At 38.1% G+C, this 19730-nt stretch overlaps 1 protein-coding gene and 2 pseudogenes across 2 annotated transcripts; 1 reads left to right on the top strand and 2 right to left on the bottom strand.

The window, feature by feature from the left end:
* The first annotated feature begins 517 nt into the window (after positions 1-517).
* On the top strand, positions 518-5192 carry LOC137713106 (RINT1-like protein MAG2). Of its 2 annotated transcripts, XR_011065275.2 has the most exons (5): positions 529-947; positions 1064-1162; positions 2186-2289; positions 2385-4394; positions 4822-5192. XR_011065275.2 is itself a non-coding variant. In XM_068452361.2 (4 exons), the coding sequence occupies exons 1-4, from the start codon at positions 656-658 to the stop codon at positions 4299-4301; spliced, it is 2412 nt and encodes an 803-aa protein (XP_068308462.2). In that variant the 5' UTR covers positions 518-655; the 3' UTR covers positions 4302-5192. The 2 variants fall into 2 exon arrangements, 1 of the variants encoding a protein (XP_068308462.2); XM_068452361.2 differs by having other exon boundaries at positions 518-947; positions 2385-5192.
* An 11369-nt stretch (positions 5193-16561) lies between these two features.
* Positions 16562-17370, bottom strand: LOC148691088 (pectinesterase 3-like; annotated as a pseudogene).
* LOC148691087 (small ribosomal subunit protein uS4y pseudogene) lies at positions 17371-18240 on the bottom strand (annotated as a pseudogene).
* Between the last annotated feature and the right edge of the window lie 1490 nt (positions 18241-19730).

The raw sequence follows: 19730 nt of genomic DNA, 5'->3' as shown, positions 1-19730 counted from the left end.
CTCTCCACTTTGATGTCTTACTGACTTGCCTTACATAGTTACATGCCCCGCACCAATGATGAAGCCGAAGTAATTCTTGTGGGTGAGCAGTTTAGAAGGTGTTGGCTCAACATGGAATTGAGTACATACATGAGATCTCATATTTTGTGAGAATGATTGGACATATAACGTGGACCGACGGTCGGAGCCTATATTTCCCATGGTGGGTAGGCGAAGAGTAGAGCATAGAGAGATTATATTCACACACCCCAGATTACTTCTTGCACACCTTTTTAATTTTTTTAATATTTTCTACACACCACTAACACTTGAGAGGAAAATATTAAAAAATTAAAAAGATGTAGAATAAGTAATTTGGGGTGTGTGAATATAGTCTTTCTAGAGCATAACCTTCCTCCAAAAACAAAACTATAGTTGCCCCATTCGAAGCCCCAACATGATTTACTAAAGCCCAAGCCCAACAACAATTTAGTCCACGAATTGACCCGCGCAACGGATAACGGTATTTGGTGGGAGTCAAATTTCAGTCTCCGTCTCTCAACCAACGCAAAAAGCCTTCCAGTCGCTGAAATTCCTGTTAAAAACCCTAAATTGCCCTCGCGCACCATTCAAATTTCCCACTCGCACCACCGGACCCAAATGGCTTGAGACCATCATGGACTCGGCGGTCCAGACCTTCCCTCCAGCATCCGACCTCCCGCCCTCGGTCATCTCCTTCCTCGACGACAAGTTTCGGACCAATGAAAATCGGAGCGGGGCTCCGACTCTCCTGTCGGAGCTCCAAGCCCAGTGCGGCGACCTGGATCGAACCCTAATCGACCTGAATCGGATCCTCGGATCCTCGCTTCTAACTTACGCTTCGTTCTCCGATAGAGTCCACGGCCTCTTAGGCGGCATCAATGCCCAATTGACGGGTCTCGGATCCTCCACCAGCTCTCGCACTTCAGGTTTGTGTGTGCTGGTATTGATATTCGGGCAATTCTGAATGCAATTGGCTAAAATTTTCAATTTTGGGTATAATTTCGTTTTTTGTTTCGCTAATTTGGATAACTTTTGTTTTTAGATGGAGAAGGAAAGGAGAGGGCGGAGCAGATATTGGGGGAGGAGCTACCGGCGTTGGCCAAGGAAGTGGCGAGAGTCGAGTCGGTTCGAACATACGCAGGTGCGTTTCTTGGGACACAATGGAACTGAAATTGGAAGATGAACTGATAAATTTAAGAAACTAGATTTATCTGAAAAGGTTTAGTTTTTCAGATTATAGTAGTTTTACAATTAGCTCACTTTGTTTGAATCGAGACCGGAAATGTATAACCGAAGGATTGTTCTTCAATCCCTGGATAATAGTAAGATCAATTATGAAATACTACATTGATGGTTCAATTATTTGTGGTATGATCACATATTATTTTAGGCAGTAACAGATTGCTAATGTAGAACCATGAAGCTGAATCTGTTCTGCGAAACTACAAATGGCTCGATACTAAACATGAGAATCCCGGTTCCCATCCTATTTCTTAGGGCCCGTTTGATAAATATTTCATTCTTAGTTTTTAGTTTTCATTCTTTTTGTGCCATAGATGAAGGAAAGGTATGTGGGAGAAACGAGGAATGAAGGAATTTGAAAGAAGGATGGTGTGGTGGAAGAAATGTGTGTGAAATGACACACAAAATGAAACTAAAAACCAAAAAACTGAAAACAATTTCATCTCGTTCGTTTTGACTTTCAAGTTTTTGTTTTCATATAATCTCCATTCCTCCCTCCTCCCTTCATTATTTTTCGTTCCTCACTTTACTCTTTTATTTTTTCCTCTATCTCTAGCACAAAAAATGAAAAACTAAAAATGAAATAGTTATCAAACGGGCCCCTTAATTAGTAGAAATGTCAATGCATTCTTAGTAATGGTTACATTAATTGTTGGACTTCTTCAAAATCATGCAGTCAAATTTGTTTTTCACATTTGGGATAGATTTTTTTGTTAATATGAAGTAGTCCTTTAACTTCTGAAGTGCTTCCTCCATACTGTGTATTGGGTTTGTTTGCCACTTAGCCTCTGTCTTCTGTGTTTTGTATGCCTGTACTACATTTTGTTTCCTAGCATTACTAACTACTGAGAAGCATAGTACTATCTGTATATTCGACATCAAACTTTCTCACAGTTTTTTGGTCCTTTATTTTTATCTTCAGAGACTGCATTGAAGCTTCAAACTATGATTGGTGATATTGAAGATGCTGTATCTTCTACCATGAAGAAAAACTCGTGGAAACATTCAGCAAGACAGAATTCAGAAGTAAGTACACTTTGTTTGCAAAAACAAAGTAATTTAGTAATTACAATTTCTTATATCCTATTTATTTTGCAAAGTCCTCATTTTTTCTCTGGCAGGAAATGCGTCTGGGTGCTATTAAAACTCTTAAGTTGATAGAAGATGTTTTAACTGCTGTTACAAAGACACACCCGCAATGGGCACATCTTGTGTCAGCAGTTGATCACAGAGTAGATCGAGCTCTGGCTGTTTTAAGACCTCATGCTATAGCAGATCACCGGGCCCTGCTTACTTCCCTTGGATGGCCACCACCTCTTGCCACTTTGAGTTCCTCCACTCCAGATACAGGGAGATCAACTGAAGTTCTGAATCCTCTTTTCACGATGCAAGGAGACCTCAAAGACCAGTACTGTGAAAACTTTTTAGCCTTGTGCGGCCTCCAGGAGTTGCAGAGACGAAGAAAATCGCGTCAACTAGAGGGTTATAATCGTGAACTTGCTCTTCACCAACCACTTTGGGTGATTGAAGAGCTTGTAAATCCTATATCATTAGCATCGCAACGCCATTTCAAAAAATGGGTTGACAAGCCAGAATTCATATTTGCTCTAGTCTACAAGACCACCAGGGATTATGTTGACTCTATGGATGAATTATTGCAACCACTGGTTGATGAAGCAATGTTAACAGGGTACAGTTGCAGAGAAGAATGGATTTCAGCAATGGTATCATCCTTATCAACTTACTTAGCAAAAGAGATATTCCCAAAATATGCTGGACAACCAGATGAAGATAGCATAACAGGTACTCAGTCACAGGCTAGAATATCCTGGCTGCATTTTATTGACTTGATGATATCTTTTGATAAACGAATCAAGTCTCTGATAGAAAATTCTGGAATCTTGCTTTCACTTCAGGATGATGGGAACTTCTTAAAGGTTTCTTCTCTATCCATTTTCAGTGATCGACCAGATTGGCTTGATTTATGGGCAGAGATAGAATTAAATGATATACTAGAGAAGTTGAAACCTGATACTGGTGATGAGAGAAACTGGACCATGAAAGTCCAAGGAGCGGCTCTTTTATCTGATACTGAAGATCACAAAGCTCCTGCAATTTGTAGTGCCTATCTTCGGTGTTTATCATCTGTGGTTGATCGTTGTCGTTCATTGCCTAGCATCTCTATGAGGTCTAGGTTTCTGAGATTAGCCGGGGTACCTATTATACAAATTTTTTTGGAGTGCTTACTTATCAGATGCCAAGAAGCTGAAGGTCTGACTGCCTTGACCGATGATGATGGCCTAGTTAAAGTTGCAAACTCCATTAATGCCGCTCGATACTTTGAATCTGTTTTAAGGGAATGGTGTGAGGACGTCTTCTTCCTTGAGATATGGTCAGGTCAAAGTGATCAACTGGGAGAATCCACTGATGATCAAAGTGGTAATGTCGAGACAGAGGAAGGTCTTGAAAGTGGTATTTTTCATGAGGAGATTGTAAAGTTGGAGAAGTTTAGAATAGAGTGGGCTGAAAAGTTGTCTGTTGTTATATTGAGGGGATTTGTTGCTCAATGTCGAGATTATATGAAGAACAGGAGGCAGTGGCAAGAAAAGAGTGAGGACGGTTGGACAGTGTCCAGATTTTTAGTTGGTGCTCTAGATTATTTGCAATGTAAGATATCAGTTGTAGAAGCTGATTTGAATGGGATAGACTTTGTCGGGGTGTGGAGAAGTTTGGCAGCTGGGATTGATAGATTGTTTTTCAGCAGTATTCTAATGAGCAATGTTAAGTTTTATGATAGCGGAGTTGAGAGGTTTGGTAGTGATTTGGAGGTTTTATTTGGGGCATTTCGGGCTTGGTGTTTGAGGCCGGAGGGCTTTTTCCCCAAAGTAAGTGAAGGCTTGAAGCTGTTAAAGATGGAAGAAGAAAAACTTCAAAGTAGTTTGGCAAGAGGGGAGAAATGGATGAAGGAGAATGGGATTAGACATTTGAGTGAAACAGAGGTAGAAAAGATTGTGAAGAGTAGAGTTTTTACGAGTTGAGGGCTCCCGAGTGTTTCGTGTTGTACATGACTTAGGAACCCTTGGACTGACCCATTCATTTTTCATAAAACAGAACACAGTAAAGAGAAAAAGGTACGCCATTTTATTTTCGGAAAATAGGTGCGTTTGATTATTGTTAATTCAATCAAATTTTTTTTCTGAAAAATTGCTCAAGAATTTTCATATCGATCCTCTCAAAATTCATATAAGATTGTGAATGATGATTGTTGGTTATGCCATCTGCTTGAATCTTGTATACGAGTTTGAGAACTCGTGGCGGGAATGGCGGGAATGGAAACGATCGGAAATCTTCTGCAAATAGAAATTGTTACTGATGATTGCATGATGTGTTGGAGAAGGTTTTTTCTTTCGTTCTCTAAGTTCATGAAGATTTCAAGTTGAAATGTTTTCAGAATGGCTTTCGCTGCGTATAGTAGTGAATTGAAATGTCATATTCTCATGCAATTTCATCACAACAATGTTTTCAGAGTGGTTTTTTTTTCTTTATTTTTTGGGATAGTTTCTGCCGTGGAATTGGAGGATATCTTGTCTCTTTTTTTCTTGGCGCCATTCATGCCGGTGTTCGTTTGGACGTTCGGAGGGTCTACCTCGGGTGTCTTGTCAACTTAACTGCCACTCAACGACAGAGAGTAGGACGTTGTTGTTGTTGTTAGTGGCTACTTGACATAATATGGAGTGTAGCAATGCTTATGGGTGCAGAGGGAAGGCCGTTGGCATCTTCCATGGCACTGAAAAAGATGGACATTCGGCCTTGATCCTACCCTGTTCCCTAACCTAGAAGCTACTAACCTAAAACGAAAAACGGAAATTTATTGTTTTGTACGACGTACTAATTCAGAGTACAATTAATAAATATTGATATTTTGTTGATATTGTGTTTGTATTTGAAGGAAATGTTAGTAATATCGAAAGAAATATTCGAACGTAGATTTGGTATTAGATACCAGCCAATCATAATTTTTTTTTGTAACAAACGATATTATCAACACTAAAGAGGTAATGAGTGGGCTAAGTCTTACAACGGGTTAACAATAATGTAGTTCAAATTCGTTTTTGGTGCGAATCGAACCTAAGACATTTCATTTACAAATGAATATGAATAGTATTAGAACGTAGCAATAAGTGGCACCAGCCAATCACTCTACTAAAGAAAAATCTTGACACTACTTAAAATCAATCTTTAATAACAATAGACATTTTAGCTAAAATGGTCTTTGAGATTGACCTAACTCCTCACTTTGGTCCTTAAATTTGAAATCATAGAACTAATTCCTGAGTTTGTTCATCGTCAGTCATTTTGGTCATTTCAAAAAAAAAAAAATCTATTAAATAAGAACCAAAATGATAAAAATATCCTTAATTTAATAAACAATTAGCCAAAATGATTTGACAAAATTGAGGGTATTTTTGTAATTTTATTCTTTTTTAATGGAGATTTTTCACGGAAGTACCAAAATGATTGACAGTAGACAAACTCAGGGCTAGTCATGTTGATATTTAATCTTAGGACCAAAGTGAGAAGTTATGCTATCTCTGAGATTTTTCACGGAAGTACCGAAATGATTGACAGTGGACAAACTCAGGGCTAGTCATGTTGATATTTAATCTTAGGACCAAAGTGAGAAGTTATACTATCTCTGAGATTAGTTTGGCTAAAAAGGCTTAGTTAACAATGTAATGTTATTCATGAACGTTGCAGGCTCAGTTGCACATTTTAAGTTTTGAGAATACATATGAACAAATAAACCAATAAGCTACCTACTCTTTAATTAACAATGTTATTCATGTGTGCATTAGGAGAACAACTTGTATGACAGATTCACCGTTATGGTGGCATTCCATACTAATAACATAAAGACATGTACAAAAAAAGGGACACTTTGGATGCGATCCCTAACTACTATTGTTCTTTGACTGAAACCTTGGTGGTTTTTAGTTTTTTATTGAAGTCTCTAACATTAATGTAATAGTGTATTTCTATGTAGGTTATTACATTTTTAAATTAAAAATGAAATTTGCAGTTATTTATATTAATGAGATTTTAAATAAAACCCATTATTTATGGGATTAAAAATATAAAAGATGAATTATACTCTCCAATATATTGTATGTGTGTGTGTTTCTATATATATATATATATATATATAGGTACGTTCATCAAAACTAACCAAAAAATTATTGTACCAAACATGGGTACATTTTTCAAAAGCACAAAAAAAAAGAAAAGAAAAAGATATTAGGCATAATAAGTTAATAACATTATTAAATTTTTTCTATTAAACTTGATATGGATACATTCTCAAATCAATGAAATAGAATGTACCCATATAAGTTTAAAAAATAGATTAGAGAAAAGATTGAATGAAATTTTATATAAAAATGGTTACATTTTAAATTAAAAAAGGGTACATTTTTAACAAATTGGTATATTTAAGAATGGATACATGTAAGATTAAAAAGTTAAAAAAAAATTTATAAAAATTTAATGGTTACAAAATTATTCTAATTTTATTTTTTATATTTGGGAAATGCTTGAATTGAAAATTAATTAGGAGTTTAATAAGGGTGTGAATATTAAAACTCTAAATCAATTACTAATTTTTTTTTTTATAAAAATTATCTAACTTACATGTAATTCATTAATATATTAATGCTAGAGACTTTGATCAAAATCTAAAATCTAATAAGGTCTTAGTCAATCAATATTAGAAACTAAGGATCGGAAACTAATTTTTCCTAGAAAACAACTAACATATGTTCTTATATTGTTGGCACAGAATGCCATACGACGTAAACCCGTGCCATGAATGTCTTTCTCGTTCATTAGGATGCGTAGCATGATATAAAGTGTGTGGCCATGCAATTTCCACCAAATCTTTTGCATGCATTGTGTTTTTATATAAAGTCTTTCTGGAACTTGAGAGTCGTGATCTCAAGCTATACAGAAGCTAATGTCCACTACTAGAATGCAGGGTGCGTAGCATGATATAAAGTGTGTGGCCATGCAATTTCCACCAAATCTTTTGCATGCTTTGTGTTTTCATGTGCAAATCTTCCTGGAACTTGAGAGTCGTGAATCAAGCTATACGGAAGCTAATGTCCACTACTAGGCTGCAGTTAATTACTGCAGAGGTCGTCTTTCATGGATGGACCACTTGAACAGTTTATATAACCGGGATTGTGTCATAGTGATCATATACTTGTAAATGAGCCAGACAAGAGACTGATATGTGATGGCAGGTGGATTAATTTGATCACTCCGTATATAGGGTGAATCTGAAGGGATATCTCAAGTCTGGTCAATTTATGTACGTTCGATCCTTTATTCAACTCAGAGTGTGAGTTTTTTCACATGTAAAAGAGTTATAATTTACAGTTTTCCTCGCCTTACACACGCTGCTGTTGTCCACCGGCGTCCTGCATTACCAAATTTGCAAACTCGTGTTTATTTCCAACTTTGAATTGAATAATTCAAAAGAAAACAATGGAACTTTGGAGAACAATTTAGAGTTTTATTAACATTTAACCAAATTTGATATACTTAGTATTACTCAAATTTAAATATGTTCGACCACTTATACACCCCTGTAAGAACTATATGACTATTAAAGTCTGTCGTTTAGGACGTATGCCCTAACCAGAATTGGAATTACTTCTCATGGTTTAGGGTTACGTGGCCTACTGTGTTTTTTTACTGCGCTAGCTCGAAGGACATTCTACTGCACTGTATCTTCTGCACGCTAACCAGTCATGCATGTTGGCCCTGCCCTATACAATGCAGAGGATAAAGGCAACACGTAGGACAGTCGTCCTCATGGAAGTGCCACGTGAAAGATGCAGAGCATGTTAATGTTGAGACGGTACTGTACCTGAGTTTTGGGTACGGGAAATTTAGGGTCCAAAATGAGGAGGGTTGGTAAATAATGCCAAAGAGCATTTTCTTGGCATTGTCCAGGCCAATTCCTCACCACCGCAGGTGGCGCCTTCATAAGCATGTCTGTTTAGTTTGGTCACTCGCCCACTTGTGCTTGCCTTGTCACATCACTTCGCGAGAAAAACTTACCCATCGCATGCTGCATGTGCATTCTTGTATATCTCGCCGACTTAATCATCGAACCTACAATTCCAACGCCTTCAAAATCACCATTCGAGTTCTATATATTACTGCTCTTAGAAATCTTATTTTTCCTTGAGTTAGTTTGGTCGGTGAGTAATTAAATTCTAATAAAATTACCTCACGGAGCATTCGCTCATTCTCTTAATCTGTCTACTGCACAATCGTAACCAAAGTGAATGCACCAGTCAATAAATTTAGGGTTTTACAATCTAAATATTGTTGAACTTTGGTTTACTATATAACATTTTCTTCAGGAAAAAAAGGGCAAAGACTGTGATTGGACTGCATATGATCACGCTGATGTGATTGTTCCTAAGTTAAAAGAAATTACTCATATCAATAATCATAATAATAGAGAGAGAAAAAACATAGCCAATCATACAGGCTTGTTTGGGCTAGCGAATAAGATTTGCTACAATGTTGCACTATTTAATAACAATAACTCAGCTACTACGATTAGTTGGCTCGATCATATTTCTCGAGATATTATTATCATTTAGCAGCACGGAGGAAGTGGCGGAGACTGCAATTTTTACGTGAATGCTTAAGTATAATGTTCAACCGCCCAACGTGACATGTTTACAACAAGAAATTAATCATGTCTACCAAACTTTGCTTTCATATTAGTTATTACTTAGCTAGATAGAGGGCACTATCCTTTAAAATTATTGGTCTCCCAATTAGTGTAAGACTCAACATACATTTTTAGTTTACCACCTTTTTTATTTTTCTATGTTTTTGTTTTTCCTGAAATAAAAACATGAAGAGCGTCACAGTACTGTGATGTTTAACCAACTCACTCATTTCATAAGCGTTTTTTCCACAATATTTCCCACCTTCAAAACCAAATTATACAAAGTGTTTTCAGTAGACAAGAGAGGAGCAAGAATCCGAAAAGAAAAAAAAACAAAAATAATAATAATTAAAGATAGAAAGGCAATGCATGAAACAAATTAAGAAACCCCATCGACCTTAATCACAAAGTATCTTTTGGTAGTATGTAACATCTAACATTAAACAGGGTGATTAACAAACTAATAGGCCACTTGTCCAAATGGGATTAGATGCGATGCCCTAATTAAAAACCTGCTATTTTGATGGTGATTTTTTTTTTTTTAGCAAACGATATTTTTTATACTAAAGAGGTGGGGAAATAGGTTAAGTTTTACAATTGGTTATAAATAATGCGGTTCAAATTCGCATTTAGTGAGAATCGAACATAAAATCTTTTACCTATAATTGAAGTAGAATATCATTAGACCGTAATACTAGATAACATTTTGATGATTCTTTTTAACCAAGAAATGACAACCTTGTAGTGCCAAAATGTTGTTCAAATGGGGCCTCAACGACATACCAACATCGTTGGTGTCTTATTCTCACGGTTCTAAAAAGCAGCTGATGCGGGTCCAATGACGGCTTTAGGGGAACGAAAGTGCAATCACAGGGCTCTAAATTTAAAAAAGCTCTAATCATATAATATTTATATGTAAATGTAATAATGCTATATATTACAAAAATGTTGCTTGTATTAGCACTTAAAATGTCATTGTGCATTTTCATAAGTGTAAACTCATTTTTTTTAAATATAAAAATTTGGAGTGCTAATAACAACATCTTAAAAATAATTTTTTTCTTTAATTTGATTATATATTCAAGTGAAACTTTGAAGTTGGAGTTTTTGAAGTTTTTTTTTCTTGCTTGTTTGTTTAAAATTGAACTGCTTTTGATTATTTAGTGAATGTTATGTTTGTAGCTCTTTTTACTTATTATTTAATAACATTTATAAACTTATAATCAATGAGTCCTAAAATTTGTTTTGATTTAAGTTATTACTTTCTAACATCAATCATTGTCCTATTTTGTCTGGAAAACTATCTAATTAAAGATGGACCTTTTATAAATTGCGTACTTGGCCCCCGAGACAGCCCTGGCGAGGCATAGGTGTCACATCCCCGCCCGGGGGGGACCACTTCCCAGGCCCACTCCATCACCGTAGCACGATATTGTCCGCTTTGGGCCCCGACCACGCCCTCACGGTTTTGTTTCTGGGAACTCACACGAGAACTTCCCAATGGGTCACCCATCCTGGGTGTGCTCTTATGCGCCACTCGCTTAACTTCGAAGTTCCTACGGAACCCGAAGCCAGTGAGCTCCCAAAAGGCCTCGTGCTAGGTAGGGATGAGAATATACATATAAGGATCACTCCCCTCGGCGATGTGGGATGTCACAATAATTGTCACATCCTGGCCTGGGTGGGACCACTTCCCGGGCCCAACTCCACCATAGCACGATATTGTCCGCTTTTGGCCCCGACCACGCCCTCACGGTTTTGTTTCTGGGAACTTACACAAGAACTTCCCAGTGGGTCACCCATCCTGGGAATGCTCTCGCGCGCTACTCGCTTAACTTCGAAGTTCCGATGGAACCCGAAGCTAGTGAGCTCCCAAAAGGCCTCATGCTAGGTAGGGATGAAAATATACATATAAGGATTATTCCCCTAGGCGATGTGAGATGTCACAATCCACCACCCTTAGGGGCCCGACGTCCTCGTCGGCACACACGCGACCAGGGTTAGGCTATAATACCAAATTGTCACATCCCGACCCGGGTGGGACCACTTCCCGGGCTTGACTCCACCGTAGCACGATATTGTCCGCTTTGGGCCCCCAGCACACCCTCACGGTTTTGTTTTTGGGAACTCACGCGAGAGCATTCCTAGGATGGGGCCCAAAGCGGACAATATCGTGATATGGTGGAGTTGGGCCCGGGAAGTGGTCCCGCCCGGGCCGGGATGTGACAATTTGGTATCAGAGCCTAACCCTGGCCGCGTGTGTGCTGACGAGGATGTCGGTCCCCTAAGGGGGGTGAATTGTCACATCCCGACCCAGGGGGGACCACTTCCCGGGTCCGCACCACCACCGTAGCACGATATTGTCCGCTTTGGGCCCCGACCACGCCCTCACGGTTTTGTTTTTGGGAACTCACACGAGAACTTCCCAATGGGTCACCCATCCTGGGAGTGCTATCGTGCGCTACTCGCTTAACTTCGGAGTTCATACGGAACCCGAAGCCAGTGAACTCCCAAAAGGCCTCGTGCTAGGTAGGGATGAGAATATACATATAACTATAAGGATCACTCTCCTGGACGATGTGGGATGTCACAATAGGCGCTAGGCAAAGGTCGGGCGCTCCGGGTAGAGCTTAGGAGTTTAGGTTATTGGTGAAGCCTCTATTCAATCAATTGCAGTCACTTATTTATATGTTTTTATTATTATATAATAAATAAAATAAAAATAAAAAAATGTCTAGGCTCTTGTATGCTGCTCGACTAGCACTAGTGGTTTTTAGAACCTTGGCTTATTCTTACTAATAAGATTTGGATTTGTGTCTCGACCTCGCTTTCCCATACTAAAAAGATTTGTGTCTCCACCTTGCTTTCCCACTCTCTTTTTAAGCAGCTTTGGCCTCGTACTTAAAACATCCCTCCAACCATTTGATAGTGTAAAGAAGCTAAAAGCTATAAGCAGAAAATAAGCAAAAGTGCTTCTTCAACCAGCCATGTCAAGCAGAAGATCATCATCATCATCATCAAGAACTTCTAAACCCTCAGATGATGAGATTAAGGAGCTCATCTCAAAATTACAACCTCTTCTTCCTCAGCTTCATCATACGCGTAATGCTCCGGTACACGCTTAGGGAGATAGTCATGCATGCATTTGTAACTAAAGCAAACTATTGCGAGTTTTCTATATTTAGGGTTTTTATCACAAATGGTATTCTGATGGCTTCAAATTTTACGCAGGTATCGGCATCGAGCATTTTGGAAGAAACTTGCAGTTACATAAAGAGGCTGCATAGGGAGGTGGAAGATCTGAGCCAAAGAATATCTCAACTCCTGGATTCTGCAGACATCTCTGATGTTGATGAAGAGCTTATTAGAAGACTTTTGCAGCATTAATAATCTCTCTCTCTCTCTCTCTCTCTCTCCCTGGGCTTGCAATTTTAATTACATGAAATAAGTTTTGGTTGGACTATCCAACCAGTGAGAGATTATATATATATGAGGAATGCATATATATATATATATGTTTGTAATCCTCAGTGTACCTTCTGATATCTTTTGTGTTGTTAAAATGGTGTCTAGTCATTGATCTAGCTCCAAACTAAATATTAAAATAATTTTTGGTCCCACATATATCGTGATTTGCTGCAATATACTGACCAGAAGCAATGTCTTGGATTTACAATATATAGTATTATAAATCAATCATTCAATGATTTGGAGTGAAAACAAGAAAATGAAAGCAATCACCATGTTGTGTTGTCGCTAAAATGGATCTGAACCTGTTTCAATCAGGGGAGTATAAAGTTGAAATGGTATAGTCTGGTTATTACTGTTAGATAACTCCATAATTTGGTACAAATGTTAAAAATTTTAAAATTAAAATACAGTTGGAACATTAAACTGGTAATAAGTTGTATATAAACTAAAATTTTAGTGTTCCTTCAGAGTAAGTCCATCGGGGACTTTTTAGCCTGGCACCAAGGCAATTCGCTCCAGCCTAGTGGATAAGACGGCACCCAGCCCAAGCTGGTCTCCAAGCTAGTCCAAAATGGACTGAGCTATGGGACGGTCCACTTGACGTCATGCTGACGCCAGCGTGACGTCGCAGGCCAGTTCAATTTTTTTTTGCGCCAGACACGTGCAATACACGCTCGTGTGGCTGCGCGTCCCAATAACAAAAGGTAGAGGTGGCCCGCCAATATAAGCGCACTTAGGGATCAGATGGGGAGGCTACGTGTTCGTTTCTAGGCCGTTGGATTTCCAACAGTCAAAAAATTTTGAATTTGACATCCAATAGCTAGTGACGTGGCTTGATCTGAACTGTCCGATCCAGAGATCAACGATCCACATTTTTCCCTCCAAAAATTTAAAAAAAAAAAAACACAACGGTCAGAATTATGACCGTTGGCCACGTGTCAACGTTTAGGCTGTTGGATTTGAATCTTTTTCAAATCCAACGGTCTAGATTAATTAACTAAATTAAAATTTATAAAAAATTAATTAAAAATTGTTAAAAAAATACATAAAAATATAAATATTTTATTTATTTTTTCTATAAATACCTAACCCTCATCTTCCACCTTACACCACATTTCAATATTGTCAACACTTTCTACCAAAGCTTTCATATAATTTTTGAGAGAAAAAAATGATTACGTGGAAGCTCATTGAAGATGTTACGTTGTGTGAATGCTGGGTTCACACTACTCATGACTCGATTACGAGTAATGAGATGGACAAGCGAGAAATGTGGAGTAAAAGTACGAAAGGGTTTTGTGATGTACATGGAAAAGACGCCAGAAGTAGTCAAGGTCATTGGAAAAAAATCAACGCATCCTTTACTTGTTGGAAAAACGCCCTCTCTCATGTTTCCGATAATCTGTGTAATGGGATAAGTTTAGCATATCAGGTGATAATATTTTATTTATTTATATGTATTCCACCCGCATCAATATTTTAATTTATTTATTTGTGTTACACCTGCATTTTATAATACTGTCTTATCCCACATTTATAGACACTACAAGCACAAGCATTCTACAATTTGAAGAACCACAACAAATCATTTAGCAAATGGGTATGTTGGTAAATTGTCAAAGATTGCCCCAGATATAGAATTGTGGCAACCGGTCTAGAAGTTGTCATGCACGGCATGGGTCTACATAGTTCGCCAGAGGCAGACACAGCCGAACAAGAAGGTGACATATTTGAAGAGACAGAAATGACGTCTGAAGAAGTGCCAGAGACCCAACCGACTCGTCAAAGAAAAAAGGTAGTTCTTCCAAAAATGACTACACTAAATATATGGACGAACTTGCTAGCCAAGGTGAATTGAACATGGTGCAAGAAGCAGCTAGAGATGAAGAAAAAGATGCTGCTATGGTAGCAATATTAGCAGTTACTGAGAGACGTGATGCGGTGACTGAGAGACAAAGAGAAATACTTAATCGAGAGAACGAGATGATTAGAGAAGCACTTAATTGAGAAAATAAGATGCTTAGAGAAGAAATGATGGCTCAAGCAGATCGTGACATTATGAACAAGCCTCTAGTAGGATTGTCTCCGAATTCAAAATATTTTTGTACTTCGGAAAAAAGAGACGTGGTGCGAAGGAGGCGTGCAAGAGATGTGGAAACAAGTCGAGGGGGTTCTAGCTACACAGATCCTAGCTCCACAAGCTTTGTATAATTTCGTATTTATTTGTAGTATTTTATTTAATTTCGTCTTAATTCTCAGTACTTTATGTAATGTCGTCTTTATTTTTAGTACTTTATGTAATTTCTTATTTATTTTTATTAATAGATGTAATTTCTTATTTCTTATTAGTACTTTGTGTAATTTCTTTATTATTTTATAAAAAAATTAATAATATTTTAAATGGGCTGGGTGCCAGCGCATTTTGTAGGGTGGAGATCGTTTGTGCTGCGCGCATTTTTATACTTTGTACCAGGCATTTTTTATACTTTGTGCCAACACATTTTTTAGGAGTGGAGATGCATTTGGCCTATTACTATTCATTGAGGTCTACTATTATTCACTAAGTAGATTAAATGGGCTGGATGCTAGCGCTTTTTTTTAGGGGTGGAGTTGCTCTCATTGACGTCAAAGTCTTCTTAAGTTTTACATATATTTGTGACATCGTTAATCACCAACTTAGGCCATCTCTAACCGAGGGCTGGCCAGATGGCTCGTTTTAGTCATCTGGCCCTCCAAGATATTAATATTTTAATGAATAGTACATGTCATATTTGCCTCTATCTCCAACCAAGGGCCAAAAGGCCATAGGGCTCATTTTAGCCATGTCACAAAAAAACCGTCTCCAACTGAGGGCCATATGCAATGTTTTTATTTTATTTTTTATGTTGTATAATTTTTATATTGTGTAATGTTATTTAATGTAGTTTGATATTGTTTAATGTTATTTAATGTTATTGAAAAAAATTGAAGGAAAGATTATTGGAAGAGGTAAGAAAATATAATGTGAAGAATTGAAATAGAATGAAGTGAGATAGTATGGAATGGTGAAAATTATGTGAGAAATGATGTAGGAATGACTTCGGTATTGCTTGAAAATAAAAAAAGGAATTTTTAAATTTCATAAACAAAAATTTGGCCCAAAAAAAAACCATTTGAATCCAACAGTAACTAGCCGTTGAATTTCAAATTTTGGCAACCATTCCTGTTGGTTATATCCGACAGGAATAAGTACTATTACTGTCAGTTATATTCAACAGGAAATCCGATAGGATAATCAAAATTTTGGCCCAACCAATTGGCCCTTTGCCCCTTTCAGATTTCGTGGGGACCACGAGCCCTTTGGCTTAACCCTTGGTTGGAGACGGTTTTCAGGCAATTCGGTCCTCTGGCCCTCTGGACCCTTCGGTTGGAAATGACCTTAGAATCCCGTTTCCACCCAAATATCTTGGTATTTTTTTTTTTCAGAATAACAAACTTAAGTCATCACAAAGAGTGACAGCTCACACAATAGGAATAGAAACCCTTTTTTGGGGAGAGATTATATTCACACACCTCAAATTACTTCTCTCACACATTTTTAATTTTTAATATTTTCTACACACCACTAACACTTGATAGAAAAATATTAAAAAATTAAAAAGGTGTAATAGAAGTAATTTGGGATGTGTGAATATAATCTTCCTTTTTGAGAAGATAGTAATTTATTGAAACCAGCAAAGAGAAATACAAGTAGCAGTCACACTACGACTCCCAATCCCGCAACGGAGAGAACCTACCTTATTAAAAGCATAAGATTATTAACCACTTATATCAAAATTAATTCCAAAAGAGGTTTTTGTTTTTGTTTTTGTTTTTTTTAGTACATGGAGGGAGAGTTTGGCTAATCTACATAATGGGTGGTCTAATTTGGTATCGAATTCGACATCCACGATATTCGAACCTAAGATCTCTCGCTTCTAAGCGAAGAAGAATATCATCAGACCGTTGGATCTAAATATTTACATTTTGTTCATACATACGTTCAAATTTCACAACTGAGCAAGTGCAAATATATCAATAAATGAAAAACACAAATCATACAACAAAAAAACTTCATTTATAATTGAAGAAGAAAAATCAAATGAAAAACACTTAACACCTCTCAATTTTTTTTTTGTTTATACAATTACTTTAGAGAATTGTTATTGGCATTCTAAAAATCTCATTTTGTACTCTAAAAATTTTATAATTGAAAAAAAATATTACAATGTAGAACGAGATTTTTGAAGTTCTGATAACAGTTGTTTAATTTAAAAATAATTAGTGCAGGGGAGTATTGAACTTGTCTAGAATAATAGAATTCCCTTAAAGTTGGCCACAATTGCCCTGCTGTACCCATTGACTTCTTCATCTCGCTTCACCGCATCCACAGCCGTCGATCCCGTCTCCTCCAAACCATCCAAGCACGTCTCCTGATCCGTCACCGCGCTGCTTATCCACGTCTGTATGTCGCTGACTTTATCTCCGGTCAACGCCTTCTCTCCCGGGCCCACCCTCATCGCCGACGCCGAGTCGTTGACTCGGTTCATCGCTTCCCCCAGCTGAGAAACGCAGTCCTGGGTCGCCACATCGGAGTTCACGGTCATGAACAGCGCCGAGAGGCGGGTGAGCTCGGCAGCGGAGATTTCGAGGGAGACCTTGAAAATGGCTTCTGGGTCCGGATTTGGAGAGCGGTTGGGGGCGGATATGGAGGTAAAGCACGAGGCGGGGTACCGAGTTACGTTGCAGACGGTTTTGATGGTAGACTCGGCCTATTTGGAGAGAGATTGGGGTTGGGACTCGGCGGGTGACTCGGTAGTGGAGTGGTGGATGACGGTGGCGATTGCGAGGGTGGTCACTGGTGTTATTCAATCTTCATCCTCTTCGTCTGCGTCTCCGCCAGCAACCGCCTTCGTGTTCCTTCGCTTCACTCTGCCAGGGCGTCCGCCGCCTAACGGGCTTGTAAGCGAGAAATCGACGTGCTTCTCGGAGTCACATCTCACCAGGAATGAGGGAATGTTCACCACTTGCCTCCCAACTCTGTCCACAATAAAAAAACAAGGCATAGTGAGGATGAATGTTCACCTTGCAGCTCAAGCAACCGAAACAATGGTTGGTGTTATATAATATGTAAACAATGTGATCCATTCAATCACTAGAGCATCTTCTCTACTACCAGAAATCGAAATAAAACATGAAGTACAACAGATATCGAATCATCAAAACGATAGACTCCTCCGTTCAACTCTATAACATAATTAGCTCCAAGTTTTTCCTTTCTCTGAAAAATCAACAATCCGGCACGACAAATTGTTGGTATAATAACAAACCATTTATCAAGTACTTCCATTTGTTTCTAGATCAAACATGAAGTACGAGCAAATAGAACACCTTTCAGTAGAATTAATACCATCACATGAAATGTAAATTCGTAAGCGTGATGCACTAAAATATCCGTATTTTCCCGGACATTACGCATTCACTTGAGATTGATCATATTATCACATTGCTTCAGTGATTTTAGACCAATAGCACTAAATCAAATAAAAGCACCATAAGAAATAAGTTTACCTGATATGCCTCTGCCTGATGAGCACACGAGCATGATGGATGGACTTCGCCATACCAGTCTTGAACACAATCGTCTGCAGGCGGCGTTCGAGGAAGTTCTCGACATCCAAAGCCAAGACATAATCGAGCTTGTTCTGCCCCTCGTCCAAAAGCTTACACCGGTTCATCCTCCTGAGGAGAGCCTCACCCTCAAAAATCCGACGAGGGTTCTTCTCATCAAGGGTCAGAAGCTGCCTGGCATTGTTTCGGATACGGCTCAGGGATGCTGAACCCCCCACAGCTCTCTCTTGGACCGAAGCCCGAACTCACCCACGAGCTTCAGCTCAGCATCCAACCGTTCCTTCTCGTAGGGGCGCGCGGCTTCTTAAACGTCTTGCCATCTAAAATTTTCACAATTCAGAAAACTTTTTCATAGTTTACCATTATAAATTCAGAACCAAACACTAACCACAGGAGATGTACCTTTAAATTCCGTTATAAAAATAAAAAAATTGTCATCGAACAATGTAAAGTCACAGACTTTGAAATGTAAATCATTTAACCCTGAAAATGTAAATCCCACGTCAGGAACAGCAAAAGTTTCTCAATGATCTCGATATAATAAGTATCAGAGAATATATATATATACACACACACACACACATACACGCGCGCGCGTGCGCGTATATATGTCTGTATATGTGGGATTAAACATCAGAGAAAGCGAGAGGGATTACAGTTTCGGTAGAAGGAGACGTGAAACATGGCTGTGCTCCGACGATGCCAGTCGTCCTGGTGCTTCGTTGGAAATAAAACCTAATTTTCTAAGCTCTGTCTATAAAGAAAGTGAAGCTCAAAAACCCTAGTGAAGTTGTTGGCTGGCTAACCTAGCGTCAACTATTTTAAACTTTTGAGTCTAAATTAATATAAGCTTGTAGCTAATATGCATTGGATCCTTATAAATACTCAGAATGAGGATCTTAAGAGAGCAAGACTGGCTTCGAGTGATATCAAATTGCTTGCTTTCGTTAGATGGATTGATCCATATTTTATAAGACGATCCATTTCTACTTTTGGGCCTACAGACCAAACCCAGCTTTTTTGTTATGCCCAACCCATTAGAATTCATCAATCTCTCGTTTGGAACTGCTTTTGGGGTAAGCACTTGTGTTAGAACTGCTTTTATTAGGAGCACGTTGAATGTAGTTGTGGATTCTTGTGAATGCTTCTTTGCTGCTTTACCAAAGGCTTCTATAAGTACATTTTAGTTTTTCCGCCAAACCTAGTTGAAAGAATTTTTAGTTGGTATAAACCATTTTTAGCCCCATCAATAACAATCCTAAATTTGTCCACATTTCTTTTAATTTTACTCAATCGATGATAAAATGGATAATTTTAATTTCGGAGGTCAATTTCAACTTACGTGATAACTCAAGGGGTCAATGGCAATTTACCTTTTTTTATTTTTATTATTTTTTTATTTTTTATTTATTTTTATACCCCAAGGTCCTCAACCCATAAAGAAGGGGAAGGTTGTCTCTTTCCACCCGTTTTTCTCAATTTTCCCGTCAGATCGAATGAATTGAAGAAAATCAATGATCTCAAATTAACAAAAGCGTATAAAAGGTAATAAAAAAAAAAGTGCGTAATTAACGCTATCCATTCATAATATGAAAGA

Source organism: Pyrus communis, chromosome 14 (assembly GCF_041283825.1).
Source record: "Pyrus communis isolate YQ-2024b chromosome 14, ASM4128382v1, whole genome shotgun sequence".
In the NCBI taxonomy this organism is placed as follows: domain Eukaryota; kingdom Viridiplantae; phylum Streptophyta; class Magnoliopsida; order Rosales; family Rosaceae; genus Pyrus; species Pyrus communis.
The sequence above is the reverse complement of the archived record's forward strand: the minus strand, read 5'-3'. Positions and strand labels throughout refer to the sequence as shown.